Source organism: Ochotona curzoniae, unplaced genomic scaffold (assembly GCF_017591425.1).
Source record: "Ochotona curzoniae isolate NIBS_2020 unplaced genomic scaffold, NIBS_Ocur_1.0 scaffold_4505, whole genome shotgun sequence".
Taxonomy (NCBI): Eukaryota; Metazoa; Chordata; class Mammalia; order Lagomorpha; family Ochotonidae; genus Ochotona; species Ochotona curzoniae.
Window position 1 is genome coordinate 35,029,484 of NW_024467118.1, and position 14,468 is coordinate 35,043,951.

The 14,468-nt window shown below is 41.3% G+C and overlaps 1 protein-coding gene across 1 annotated transcript in view; it reads right to left on the reverse strand.

The window, feature by feature from the left end:
• The window catches only part of DOCK5 (dedicator of cytokinesis 5), a 192,065-nt gene that overhangs the window by 88,858 nt on the left and 88,739 nt on the right, over window positions 1-14,468 (reverse strand). Inside the window, exons 6-11 of the mRNA XM_040966317.1 lie at window positions 13,393-13,541; window positions 10,604-10,739; window positions 9,239-9,396; window positions 8,060-8,141; window positions 4,914-5,043; window positions 2,729-2,801 (exon numbers count right to left, since the gene is read on the reverse strand). Of these exons, the coding sequence (XP_040822251.1) occupies window positions 2,729-2,801; window positions 4,914-5,043; window positions 8,060-8,141; window positions 9,239-9,396; window positions 10,604-10,739; window positions 13,393-13,541 (728 nt within the window). The remainder of the gene's footprint in view (window positions 1-2,728; window positions 2,802-4,913; window positions 5,044-8,059; window positions 8,142-9,238; window positions 9,397-10,603; window positions 10,740-13,392; window positions 13,542-14,468) is intronic.

Consider the following 14,468-nt stretch of genomic DNA (forward strand, 5'->3'; position numbering starts at 1 on the left):
AGGGAACAATAATTTGGGGTCAAGTCTATTAACTGACAAGGTAAAAATCAAAATGAAGTCATTCCTGCTAAATTCCATGTTATCAAACTGAAACCAAGCCATTTATCTGACTTCTTCAGAAACCAGGATGAAAGAGGTAACAGCCAAATTTTCCAGATGGTTTTAAATGGCATTAAAGTAAGTTTTCTAATCTTTTTCACAAAAAAGGCAACCTGAGGTTCATTAGTTATTTTTCTACTGTTCTGTACCCCTATTTCTGCCCCCACAAAAAAATTAAGTTTAAAATGGCTGATCCATTATTGTTTTTGGACTATGAAACTCAAAGTCTTCTATTTGCCGCTCATAGGAACACATGGAATGAAGTATTGCCCAACTGTAGAATAAAAAAATTAGACCATTAAGATCTTCAAATGAAACTGTTGTGATTTTGTCTTGTGAAACTATCTTTTCTTAATTTTCTCATTGTTTCTCTATCGCTGTGCTTTAAATATAGTTAAATATTAAATTGCTCCTGCAAATCATTTAAAGCAAAGAGAAAAAGAAATTTCAAGAACAAACAAAATAAACAGCCAAATGTTAAAGAAAATCAGACCCAAAGATCTACGTTCTTTCCTGGATGAAAGAGGCTGCTGGCTGCTGGGAAGGAACTGAATGACTGTGGAATGGGCAAGCTCTACCAGACCAGACTGTGAGGTCCATTCAGTCTCCCTTGGTCCCTGAGTGACCCCATGTTTCCAGCATACAAGCACCACTTGCGTGATCACATTAGGCTGAGCACACAAAATGGGCTCGAGGAAGCCAACATAACCCCATGCTGCTGACCACTGAGATCAGCTATCATCAGCTCCTATCAGTCTGCTGGAAGAGATCTACCCTCTGTCTTTTCTGCTTCCTACACAGACCAGCTTTCTAATGAAACTGCAATATGTGGCACGAGATTGGCACTGCTCTAACCTGAGCTGTCTACCCTAGGCAGATCAGTAGAATATACACATTACCTCCCTAGTGGAAAAAAACACACAGCATTTGAAATAGGTTATGAAGGCACTCTCCATAAACCCTAGAAATTAAATACCAGAAGCCACGATTTGCACTAACATTTTACAGTGGCTGTTGGCTGCACAGTGAGTAAGTAACCAAATTAGGGCTGGATTCCTTGGAAATTCCAAGCACGTATTATTGTACAGAGGAGATAATCGCAGGGCTCATTGTTGTGACAAGTCATTGATGAGACCAGACAAGAACTGGTTCATCACAAAGGTGGAAACGAATATGTGGATGTCTATTTTAGGTAAATTTCACAATCATGAATGCCGCTTCAACTCACTCTCTCACACACACATGCAGACTACCTGCAAAATAACAAAGCATGTAAATATAATAGGGCAGCATTCATACATGTAAGACTTGTATGTAAATTTATTTTTATAGCACATATTAATGTCTTAATTTGGTTCAATATATTTACAACTCAAATTTAATGTGTTAAACTAATACTGTATTAAATTCAATCTATGTATTCACTGTGATTTAAATATAGTTAAATGTTACATAATCCATATTTATACATAGCACTGTATGTTGACAGTGGATGTGTTAACAGGTGCAGTACTCATGGGCATGAAATTTCTTCAAAATTATATTGGCACTAAGTAATAGTATTTGGCTCACTATATGCTTATAAAGTCAGCACACAGGTGTAGCAGCTAAGTGCATACTCAAAAAATAATTACCCAATAAAAATTAAAAAAAAATAATTACATAGAATACAAGAGGGAAGTACCACTTAGCAGAAGCTATATGTACCATTATATATAGAAACCAGTTCAGTGGGATTGGATTTCAAATGGGAAGATGAGGATTTGACATTAAACTAAAACTGTACATAAAACATGATTATTTATAAAAACTAGAAACCATACAAAAGAAAGTAAAAGTATCCAAGGTTAGAAATGGTCATTGTTAGTTATGGAGTACACTTTTTGAAGTATCTAAATGTTAAGGCTTTTAATGCATTGTAATAACTTCCTATAAGTAACAGATAATACATTTCCTTATATCCATCCAACCACTGTGTATTCCTTATATTATTTTAAAACTTAATTAAGCAAAATTAAACCTTATTCAGAAATATTTCAGCCTATTTCTATGTATACCTATGCAATTTTCATATACTTAGAAGACTCGTACACACTTGTTCACACAGCATTTACACACTTATCTACCCAGCAGGCAGTTCCTGAAAGCAGCCAGTCAGGACAGCATCACTGCCGCTTGTGCAGGGGGCAAGAAGGTCACTCCTATACCTCCTTGGGACTGACACGTACTGGCCTCAGGTTCCTGACTGGTGCAAATACAGTTCCAAGTCCCATAGTTCAATAATGGGAAGCTGGTGAATGCTCTCCAGGGGAGAGCAGCCCCTTGCTGAATGCCTAACCCATGGTCTATCAGTCCTTCCCTCTCTCACCTCCTAAACAGCATCAGTGTAGGTGCACACAAGCCTTTTGTTTTAAATTCCTTTGGGGATGCCAATGCAATTGAGAATATTCTATTTAACCTTTTACATGAATAAAGCCTTCTGTCCAGTACGAAGCTGAGCTTTTCTAGCTGAAGTTTTTCCTTCCCTAAAGTGGGAAAATAGATCCTGGCACCTGTTTCAACATTAGCACGCTATTTGAATGTCAAGTCCAGCTCTCCAGTCACCTGAGATAAATGCCAAAGTACTTACTGCTGAAAGGGAATAAAATGCTGCTTTTCCTCATCATCCACCTTCCCATGTATGATATCAGTAATGTCCATCACTAGGAAAAAGATAAACATAATTAGAGAAACTATATGCTTCATGTCTCAGTAGGTTACTATGGCAGAGGCCAATAGGAAGCAAGGAAGGAAGATACCAAGCAGAGACTGTCCTTGTATGCTCTCACCAATCGTCCTTCCCTGCTGTACCCAGCTCTGCAAAAGAGCAACTCTTGAGGTGTTCAGGATGGGGCTTGGATTTTCCCAGATCTCCCTTGCAGAGAAAACCCTTTAAAACTTCTGTAAGACAGTGCTGCTAAATTCTTGAGAAACTGGAACTCAGAATACCTTATAGTAAGTGCGTACCTAGTGAACCGTACTTTTAGCAGGACAAAAACGTGGGAGCTGGTATGGCTGACCGTCTGATGAGATAGCTGCTCACCTGGTTTCCACATAAATCTAGGCACCAGGAGCACAAAATGTAGCAGGGAGTGATTTGTTCCTTCTCATATAAAAACACAGAATAAGTGCTTCCCTAAGTGTACTGCAGGTCTCATTCCATGTATATAGGAATTATTTGCCCGACTTGGAGAGATGAGGAAATTGAGGCACAGAAAATGAAGCATCTGGTTCTCAGTTGTTTAAGTGGTAACATCAGATTACACAACCACATTGTGCTCAGGTGTCTAGGGAATTAATAATTGATCCACTCCAAAGCTCCTGAAATTAGGCAGAGTCCCCAGAAGGAGGTGGTCCTTTTGGCCACAAAACACCCATTTTGTAACATACTCCCCCAGATGATAAGCTCAGAGATTAAAATGTTCTCTCTAAAGTACCACATGCCCCACTATTTAAAGGCTTGAGTAATAGTTGTTGGAGCTAAGAAGGCATAGAAAGCAGGGCATCTCATTCAATGTCTTGTCAGCCCCTAATGGAAGCCTGAAAAAGATCACATCAAAACACTGCAATTTTGGATCTCCAAAAATAGGCAGTTCATTTGTCAATGCCATCATCTAATCATTCCGGACCTCTGCTGACACTTGGTATCAAAAGCCTCAGAGTAAGTTAGTCGACTCTCTACTCCCATTACACTCAACATCCTGAACATATTTATACACTCTTCTACACACACACATATACCTGTACACACACTCTTAGGCACATGTACTCACACACACACACACACACATGTATATATGTATGAATGTGTATATGTGTGTATATATATATATCCCTGAAACAGAAAAGTAAGCCAAAGCATTCAGCCTGTTGCTAGAGTCTTTTTGACCTATTCAGAATGAAATAGCCTTCTTTTATGAAGCAATAAATGAATTAAGCCTCATATAAATGACTAAATACAACTGGGACAGGGCTCCATGCCTTTTCCTTGAGGTATGTTTTACTTTTCTCCATAAAGAAGCAACACTGCCACATTAGAACTTGCCGAGGACATCTGGTACCATAACAGAAGATGAAGGACAGAACAAATTGATCAACTACCCCAGCCAAGTGTTGGCAGTGAATATCTGGCCAAATAGAGACTCAGGTGGACTATGTCAGCCAGTAGATTTCGGAGAGATTTCATTGTGCTTGGAGTGGCAAGATCGACAGCAATTCATTCAGAACTGTCAAACCACCAAAAACCACTTCAGTGGGACTCTCAGAGCATGCCCCACATCAGATGGCTGCCCCCCATCCCAGGGTATGGAGGCAGATGGGAGGCTGGGTGTGGTTTCTCCCCTTATCTCTCCCCTTCTCACACAAAGATGAAGGGAAAAAGAGAATGCGGAAAGAATGGTCTCACTCACTCTCCTCTATCTCTTCACCCACCCAAATAAATTATGTAAAAATCATCAAAAATAAAACTTAAAAGAAAAAAAAGAAGTAACACTGCCCCCTCTGAGCAGCAGGCAGGGTACACAGGTTGCCTCAATACCCACATAACCCAACACCTCTGAGAAGTGGAGTATCTGGGATCTTCTTTAAGAGCACCAGGACATTTCACTGATGATTTTCAAACTAATGTCAATGCCAAAATGTCAATGTAAAACCTCAAATCAATTTATTTAATGCAAATTCAACAAACAACAAAGGAAGGACCCTAAGGGCCTCTTGGAAGGACCTGAGGTTTGAACCAAGCAGCTTCGCACTCCACAATGGTCTCTGTCTTTTACCTGCCACTCCGAAAGGCCTTCGCAGCCCACAGGTGTGTTTCTTGCCCTCCTTCAGCTCCATGTGGCCTACCCGGACGATCTGGCACACAAGACTAATGCGGGGCCGGATGAGGTCCGTGCTGCTGAGGTCCTGAAGTGGCCAGAAGAGAACATGTTAGAGAGGTCAGGTTGGGTCACCTTGTCATCTTTACTGCTCCTTGATCTCTACCACACACACCCTGTTCACAGCCCAGGAGCCATTCCCCCACGCTGAAATAGGATTCTTCTCCATAACCATCTCTGAACGCTGATGGGAATTACAGAAAGTGATTTCATTTTCATTAAAACAAAACAAAACAAAAACAATTTTTGTCCCTCAGTTTGTATTTCAATTTTCCAAACCAGATCAGTCTACACCCCTACCAAATCCATGTAAGCAGGTATTTTAAAAAATAGGGCCCTCACCACTGTTACTTCATACTGTTTCAGGAAAGAATGCATTTCAGTATCAAATGAAATAAAAACTTGCATGACACTGACATTTATCGGGGACCCCACACAGGCCTGTGACATTTCCTTTCTTCTTCAGAACAAACCTGGGAGGAACCTCAGAGTACAGACATGTAAATTTCTGTAAATTATTCACTTTGTTCCTAAGGGCATTTACAGCATCCACAGAGGATCTCTCGGTATGTATTAAACATCAGGGATGGGCATTTTGAACATCTGTGATTTCTGTGGCTGATGTCCTACACTAGTTTGTATTCTCAAGGAAGGGTGAGTGAACACAGGAATGAGCTCGCATATTCACTCACAACTTCTCAAATTCTTTGCATGAAGCAGATCCCAAGACCTCTCTGCTGGTCAAGAATGACTTTTCAAATAATCACTCCAAATCCATCCCCTGTAATTGAGTTAACTTGGGTTGCCAAAATAGGAATATTTATCAGTTGCCATAACCACCCTCAATTTCTATTCTAGGCTCTGCAAGGCTTCAGTTATTTAAAAAAAAAAAAAGACACTATTGGCCAGTTATATAAAATGTGACACATTAATATTATTAGATAACATAATCATTTAAAAGAGAAATTATTGAAGAATCACCAAGGAAATGGTCCATGTACTTTATTGAGTAGAAAAAACTGATTCTGAAATTTGTATAAAAGCTGACTCTAATTGAGGAAATAAAGTGGGGAAAGATAAACTGCAACTATTTAAAAATGATATTGATTAGCAGAAAGAGTAAAAACTCAATAATACTTTATAAAAATGATGTTTAATTAATTAACTGAATGACAGAGAGAAGGTATCTTCTGTTTGCTGACTCACTTTCCAAATGCTTCCAACAGCCAGGAGCTAGGAACTCCATTCAGTCTCCCACAGGAGTAGAAGGATTAAAAGCCCTCAGATCATCACCTACTGCCTCCTATGGTGGTCTTAGCAAGCAGCTGGCTTGGCAGTGCAACCCAAGCACTCCAATAGGATAGGGGCCTCACGAGTGGCAGTTTAACCTGCTGCACCACAATGCCTGTCCCAATAATACTTTTTAAATGAATTTAAATTTTTTTCTCATGCTGTTTCTTTTTATTATAAACTATTTACTTATGGTTTACAATGTGATAAGGCAATACATACACATGCAATGTGTGGTAAGTCAGCTTATGATTTTTTTAAAATATGCACAGACGGATAATTTCTGATTTTATAAGAAAATCCTACCTATCTTACAGCTGAGGAAATATTTTGTGTGTGTTGCAGATCAGGAGGGTTTCAAGAAGGTTTTTGGGTCTTTTACGCCTGTACTTGCCAGGTGGTGAAGCCACAGTTGGGCTGGGGTATGGTGAGGTCAGAAATCTGTCCAGGCTCATCCTAAGGGTGGAATATCAACAGCAGGAACAGAAAGAGCTTATCCCAAGACTACAGCTCCCTGTCATTTCCTTCAGTACTAGCTGCCTCTGTTTTCCTTGCCATAAGTAGCTAAGAGAACAAGGAGATAACACACAAATGGACTTGAAGAGAAGAACCCCTCCTTTGGTCCCCATGGGATCTGGTAATCCCCACCCACCACGGTTTCCCACAGAAGGCTTGGCCGCTGTGGAGGGTACTTTAAATGCTGAAGTCATAAAAAAGTAAAAGAATACCCAATAAGTTCCTAGCCTGGGGGAGAGTGAGGGGGAAAGAAAAATGGAGACCATGCCCCAAACTCCAGCTGGATCCATCTCTGTGGTCAAGGAGTGGTCTGTGTAAAGTAAAGCCCTTTCTAATCCACTCTTAGACGATCATTTAGCTCCTGCCCCCTGTGACCTTTATCAGGAATGCTCTCCTCCCGCTATCTGTACAGTCCCCTTGCTGGTCAACTTCAAGTTCTCACTTGGTTTGTTTCTTCCCACAGATGTCTCTACATACGCTACATATTCATGTGGCTATTGCTTACCACCTATCTTCTCATCTATGGGCATACCACTCTGACTGTGACTGATCTAGTCTGATCTTGGATGCTAAGCAGGGTCGGGTCTTGGTTAGTAGTGCTTGGATGAGAGGCCCATCTTCTCCATCACAACCAAAGCAAGGTGAGGAGCTATGTTTCTCTCAGATTGTTCATGGATGCAACGAAATCCATCTAAAGAGCAGAAAAGGGGTTCGTCCAGTGAAGAGAACACAATAAATATTTGTGCTCAGTAAATATTTGTTGAAAAAAATAAGCAGGGGTTGGGTTTGGTGCTGTAGCACTCAAGTGAAGCCACAGCTTACAACATTGACATTTCCTTTAGAGCAACACTTTGAGTCCTGGCTGCTTTGTTTCTGATCCAACTCTCAGCTAATGCGCCTGCAAAAGCAGTGGATGATGGCCTGTGTACTTGGGCCCCCGACACCCACAGGAGAGACACAGATGGAGTTCCTGGCTCTTGGCTTTGTCCTGGTCATTTGGCCATTTGGGGAGTGAAGTAGCAGATGGAAGATCTCTCTCTTTCTCTCTCTGCCTTTCAAATAAATAAATGCTTTGTAAACAGGAAGATAATCTTCTAAAAGATATGTGATGTTATGCCTTCAAAGGAAATTCTGATTTTTCTTTTCCTCTTTCTACTTTTTTTGTTTGTTTTCCATTTATTTGTTATGTGTAACTGTTAATGTCATAAACAAACTATTTCCAAGAAGGTAGAACTTACAGTAAACACTGCTTGAAGGTTGTTAAGCTTCTCTATTTCCTTGGGCATCCCATTACTGCCCCAACGAATAAGATAGTTCTCACTGGTAAAGGAAAAAAGAAAGAACAAATGATTCTTAATGAGAAGCCACGTGGGAATAGAGGCTATCCTCAGGACCAGAGATGCTCAGTGACATCCACAGGCAGGTGGTAGAGGACAGAACTGGGACCACACAAATGGCTGGACCAACACGGGTCTCCAGGTTCTAGAGAGGAGTTTGTGCTGCAGCTATCCTGGGCACTCCCCATGTAACACCCCAGAGAGGCATAGGCACAGCAGATTACATGGGATTCACCTCTCTGGGTTCTTCCTTCCATCTCATATTCTTTTTGTAAAAGTTTCAACTTTGTTTCATCAAGAATTTAACTTTGGAATAGGCATTCCAATGCATCTCCTGCAATACACATTGCTATATTCCAAAACACTATTTTTAAATACAAGCATTTCTTCAGGAATTTCTTTCATCCAGCTTCTCCAAATAAATCTATGCTTTCTTAGCTGTTCTAGGTCTACACAACAACCATTATCATTCCCTATGACCTTGCTTTAATATACACACACATATATGTATTTTCAGAGCAGTTTTGGGTTGAGGCACAGATGAGCTGAAAGTGCAGAGAATATCCATGTGTTTTGTCTCTGCACACACATACAGCCTCCTTCACTCGTTTCTTGCAGTAAAACAGTGCATTTCTTACTATCAGGAATTCATCATGTCCCCCAGAGCCCACAGTTTGCATTAGTTTCACTCTGGATGTTGTGCATTTGTAATGGCCATCTCTGCCATTATACTGTCATACACAGTGGTTTCCATACCCCGCAAATCCCCTGTACTCTGTGCATTCAACTCTATTCAAGCCCTCCCCTTTTGTCTTCTGAATCTGTCCACATCATTACAAGTTTTACTTGATCTTTAAATCCCTAAGAGTACACAGACTGAGGCCACACTGACCAGCGGTGATATGTAAACTTTTACTGATCCAAAGGCATCCACTTTCGACTGCCTAGCAGTGCTCCCCTCCCCCGTGTCTTCCTTCCCCACCGTAGCCAAGAGCTACTGCAGTGGAGGGAAAGAAGGGCCAGGGGTTAAGGCTGAGCATTCCTGCAAAGTCAGCCACAGGTGACCCAGGTCTTGGCTACCTGATGAAAGTGGACTGGTCTGGGTCATAGAGAGCCATGAACAACTCTGCGTCTTCCCCAATGTTGCAGACAAAGTTCTTGAAGTTCACGTAGAGGCCATAGGTGTGCACGGTAGTGAAGATGACCTGACCCCGTAAGTCCAGGTTCTGTAGAATGGACTGAACAAAGAGGGAAAGGGACAAACATATGTTGATTCCAGCAAATAGGATATCTTGCAAAGAAATATATCTACAGGGCAGAAAAGGGGTTCATCCAATGATCAGAGAACAACAAATACAACCATCATCATTTAGATGACCAAGGCTGTCCCTTGCAGGATCTTGGGCCCAGGTAATTTGATAAATGCTGCCTAGAGGTGATAACTGTCTCACAGTACTTCTTAGAAAAAGCACAAAAGCCATAATCTGTTAACCTTCTCTCAGGGGTAACTGCTACTGGGAACAGAAGATTGCTTTGCAAAGGCTCTGCCTTCAGTCATGGTTTGGCACAGATTCAGAAACACAAGTATTACTATAGCTACACTAACACAATTAAAACTATGAATGAACTGAACACAAATCTTACAAAAGTAAATGATCAGATCCTTATTCACATTAGAATAGAAAAACAGAAGGAAAATATACCCAAATATCAGCGCAGCTGGGTTTGAGCAGTTATAACACGCATAGCTTTCTCTTTCTCCTATATCTTTCTAATACTTTAATTGCCATTTACTGTTTTCAAAATCAAGTATTTTTTCATCTTATTTTAAGGGTTAACATGGTAGCACAGTGAGTTAAGCTGCTATTTTTGATTCCAGCATCCCATCTGATCACTGGTTCAAGTCCTGGCAGTTCAACTTCTAATCCAGCTCCCTGCTAATGTGCCTGAGGAAGCAGCAGATCATCATCATGTATTTTGGCTCCTGCAACCCATGAGGAACAAATATGGAGTTCCAGGCTCCAACTCAGCCTTTCAAATAAATAGATTTTACAATGTTATTATACTTGATTTGTAAATCATAACATGTGTACAAAATATAGAAGAGCACATAATGAAAAGCTTCTCTCACACCCAATTCTTTCTCAGAGGCATCTATTAATTATCAAGCTCTTGTCTATCATTTCAGAGTCAGCCTGCGCATACAGAAGCAGCAATGTATATGAATTATTTTTTTAGTATTTCATCATATCCTTCTGCATCTTGTTCTTTTCACTTATGCATCTGCAATCCTTCCATATCAGCACACGCAATGTTTTCACAATGTTCCACTTTTAAAATGAGGACATAGTGACTTCTATTGTCAACAATTCTCTTTCTCTCACTGTAGGAAAAATAAAACCAGTTGTTGTAGTGGCCAACCTCAGCACACTGGAAGCCACATACCTTTTCTTCTTGGATCTTTTCCTCAATCCTTTTTGAGGCCACTTCATGGGCCCTGAAGAGAGCAATGGTGCTGGTTTCATCTGGATCCAAGATGTTCCCATTGTCATCTCGCACCACCAGATCTAACCCCAGCATCCTAGAAAGAAAGGATGGTCAGCTGACTCTCCCCGACCTGGGCAACTCTTCCCAGAAGGACCCTCACCAAGGAACCCAGAGGATTCCCAGCAAGATCAAGTGTTGGACCAGTCAAGTTAAGAAAGCTCACTGACTTTTCTCCATTTGGTTCCTTCTCCTTTCCACAGAACAGCAATGTGTGAAAACTAGTGGGATACTGTCAGCATTAACTCTGTAAAGGTATATAGAGCAATGTGGTTCCCAGAAACTCAACAGGAAAAAACCAAAATTGGCTCGGATGCTGATCTGATAAAAGTCCATTACTTCTTCCTCCTCAACTCCTGTGACTTGATTTAGGAACTATGCGAGAGACCCAAGACACAATTCTTTTGGGGCTTTCCCTGATTAACAAATTTAAGACTGATACAAAGCAGATCAGTGAAGTAAGGCCTGGTTGGTGCTACCCTGTAATCCATCTCAGAGTATAAACTCTGGTATCATTTAAACCAGGATTTGAATCTTAATAGCACTGCAACTCCAGGTAATTTATTGAATTCTTCAAAACCTGACTGTAGAGAATTTAAAGATATTAATGCATGTAAAACTCCTAACATACTACCTAACATGCCTCTCCACAAATGTTAACTCTCCTTGTAGGCACAGGTATCGTACGTGGCTGTGTCAAGTCAAACATAGACACATGCATGGGAATAAAAGAGCTGTGTGATGAGCACAATCCCTGCCCACCAAGGTTTCAGCGCTCAGTTGTCACACAACAGAAAAATGTTTGCTGAGCTCCAAGAACCTGGGGAGTACAGTTGACACAGGACACTGTTATCCACATGCCAGCATGCATTCCAGGCACCAGCAATTTGGGAGTGGGGATGTCCAGACAGCAACAGTGCACCAGGATAACAGCAAAATGAGCCAAGCCCAAACATGACTGACTTCCCTCCTCCCTGTTTCACAGCATCTCCATCAACTGATCTGATCTGACAGTTTCCTTTCCACAGTATCCAGACCCACAGGCCACCCAGACTATTGCAGCTTGGCTTACTGGCTGTTCAGACACTGGCACAGAGCAGCTTCATTCCCTGATCTGCTTCCAAGGGCTGGGAGAGGAATTCAGTCACATTCTGCCTGTCGCGTGGCGCTACTGGCCAATGTTAGAAATGAGAGGGATCCCCAGGTCAGTATATGGGCACACGCCTCCCCCTCAACCCCTCAAAAAGAAACTATATATGTATCACAGGTATTGGCCTTCCTGCCCCACAGCTAGCTTTTTTTTTTTTAAAGATTTATTTTTTTATTATTTTTTCATTGGAAAGGCGGATATACAGAGAGGAGATACAGAGAGGAAGATCTTCCGTCCGATGGAGCGCAATGGGCCGATATTATGCCATCCGAAGCCAGGAGCCTCTTCCGGGTCTCCCGCGCGGGTGCAGGTTCCCAAAGCTTTGGGCCGTCCTCAACTGCTTTCCCAGGCCACAAGCAGGGAGCTGGGAGGGAAGCGGGGCTGCCGGGATTAGAACCGGCGCCCATATGGGATCCCGGGTGTGCAAGGCGAGGACTTAGCCACTTGCGCCACCGCGCCGGGCCCCACAGCTAGCTTTTTAAAATGCATTCTAAATCCATGTAATTGCACTTGTTACGGTTATGGACAAGTATTAGAGAGGGAATTGTTAATTCTCAATGCTCAAGAAGCAGCATTACTTACAGAGCAAAAAGTTTTGGTTTCAAATGTAAGCTTTCCCATTCATTATCTATTGACTTGGAATTTAATCCTGGGCTCACTTTGCTCTGCTTCTTACCCATAAAACAAGAATAATAACAGCTAATTCACAGGACTATAATCAAGCAATGACAAGAACAGTAAAAGGGGATGTTTCATAAATACTGGTTGAATCTAAATCTCGTATACCCTATTTATTCCCGCTATTTCTAAATATAGGTTTCAGAGGTTAACACTGAAATCAGTAGGATAATGAGGTTTATTTTAACATATCACTGAAATGTCCAAGCTTGGAGAAGGAAAGAAAAATGGGAAAAATAAAACGTGCGTAAGTTGAAGAAAGGTGGAAAACAAAATTAAGTATCAAAAAAACAAAATCAGCAGCAAAAGTTGAGGACACACCTATCTCCTGAAAACTGCCAGTTGGGAAGTCTGAATCCAGGCTACCTTAAATTTGGACAAATTTCTCATTTTCCAAAAGGCAGAAACATTGGCAACTTGATCATCAAAAAATGATTAATTTTTTAAAATTACAAAGTAGATGTCCTCAACAGGTTATAAACATTTTTTACTCCTATCTTGGAAATTTTCATTTTCACATGTCGTAAATAATTAGCCCAGGTGGAGAGAAATAAGAGTCTGATATTGCTATCAAATCTACCATTAGATTCAAACAGATATAGTCCCAGGCGTTGGAAGATATCCCCTATAGAAGTTGCATTCTCCTGGAAATTAGGCATAGCACCTGGTCCACAGAGGCACCAGTAAATTTTATTCAACAAAATTAAGTGGTCTCAAGACAAAAAGAGGGCAAATAAGCATTACTCTTCCACAAACACAGGAGCTGTTCACCAATCAAGTTCACTGTGATCAATTTCCTCAGCATGAGCATGGTTGTTGTTCCCTCTCAGGGTTTTAGTGAAAAGTCAACACCCATTTTTACCTGTTTCCATGATCAATTTTAGCTGTGACCTTCTTCTTGAGCTCTGCCAGTTCATCCTTGGGGAGCGTCCCGGACAGTATCTGGGACCGCCACTCAATCAGGCTGTACGTCATCTGCTGCAGCTGGCGGAATAGTGTGATCTTGTTGTCCTAAGATAGGGCATAGAGTATAATTAAAAAGCATAACTGGGGGCACGGCACAGTAGCCTAGAAGCTAAAGCCCTTGCCTTGCATGTGCCAAGATCCCATATGGGCACCAGTTCTAATCCCAGGAGACCTGCTTCCCATCCAGCTCCCTACTTGTGGCCTGGGAAAGCATTAGAGGACAGAGCCTTGGGATTCTGCACCCATGGGGAGACCCAGAAGAGGCTCTTGGCCCCTGGATGTGGATTGGCTGGCTCATCTCGACCGTTGAGGCCACTTGGGGAATGAATCAATGGACGGAAGAGCCTCCTCTCTGGCTCTCTTCCTCTCTGTATATCTGATAAAGATAAAAATTAAATGAATAAAGATAAAATGAATAAAGATAATAAAGATAAAATGAATCTTAAAAAAAAAAAGGTAACAGAGTGTGGGAGGGGCACTCAATTTAGTCAACAGGGTCAGATATTGTATACTTTGATTTTGTAAACATCAACAGGGATTGTTTTGTCCTGAAAAGTCAACACCCATGTCCTGAACCATTCCCATGCTCTTTTCTATTCCAACTTCAGAAACTGATAAGCAACTGTAGGCTGGCCAGTTGGACCTAAATCATGAATATATCAAAAGATCCATTTGCACCTAAAATTCTGATGCATTCCTTCGAAGCGTTGTCATTGCTCTTTAAATGGAGAAGATCATGTTGGAAGTCACCTCACAGCCAGGCTCTTGCTTACACAGCCACATTCACACCAATCTCTACTCTTTCCATGCAAAGCTGTAACTATTTCTCCCAAATTATACGTATCCTCACAATAGGCTATGTTTTCTACCTGGAAAACCTTTACTCCTCTTCTGTCAAAGCTTATCCCAATGTCATCCCTTTCTCCATCAATTGGCTAATTCTGGCTAGTCCTCCCTGACACCCTAAACCTG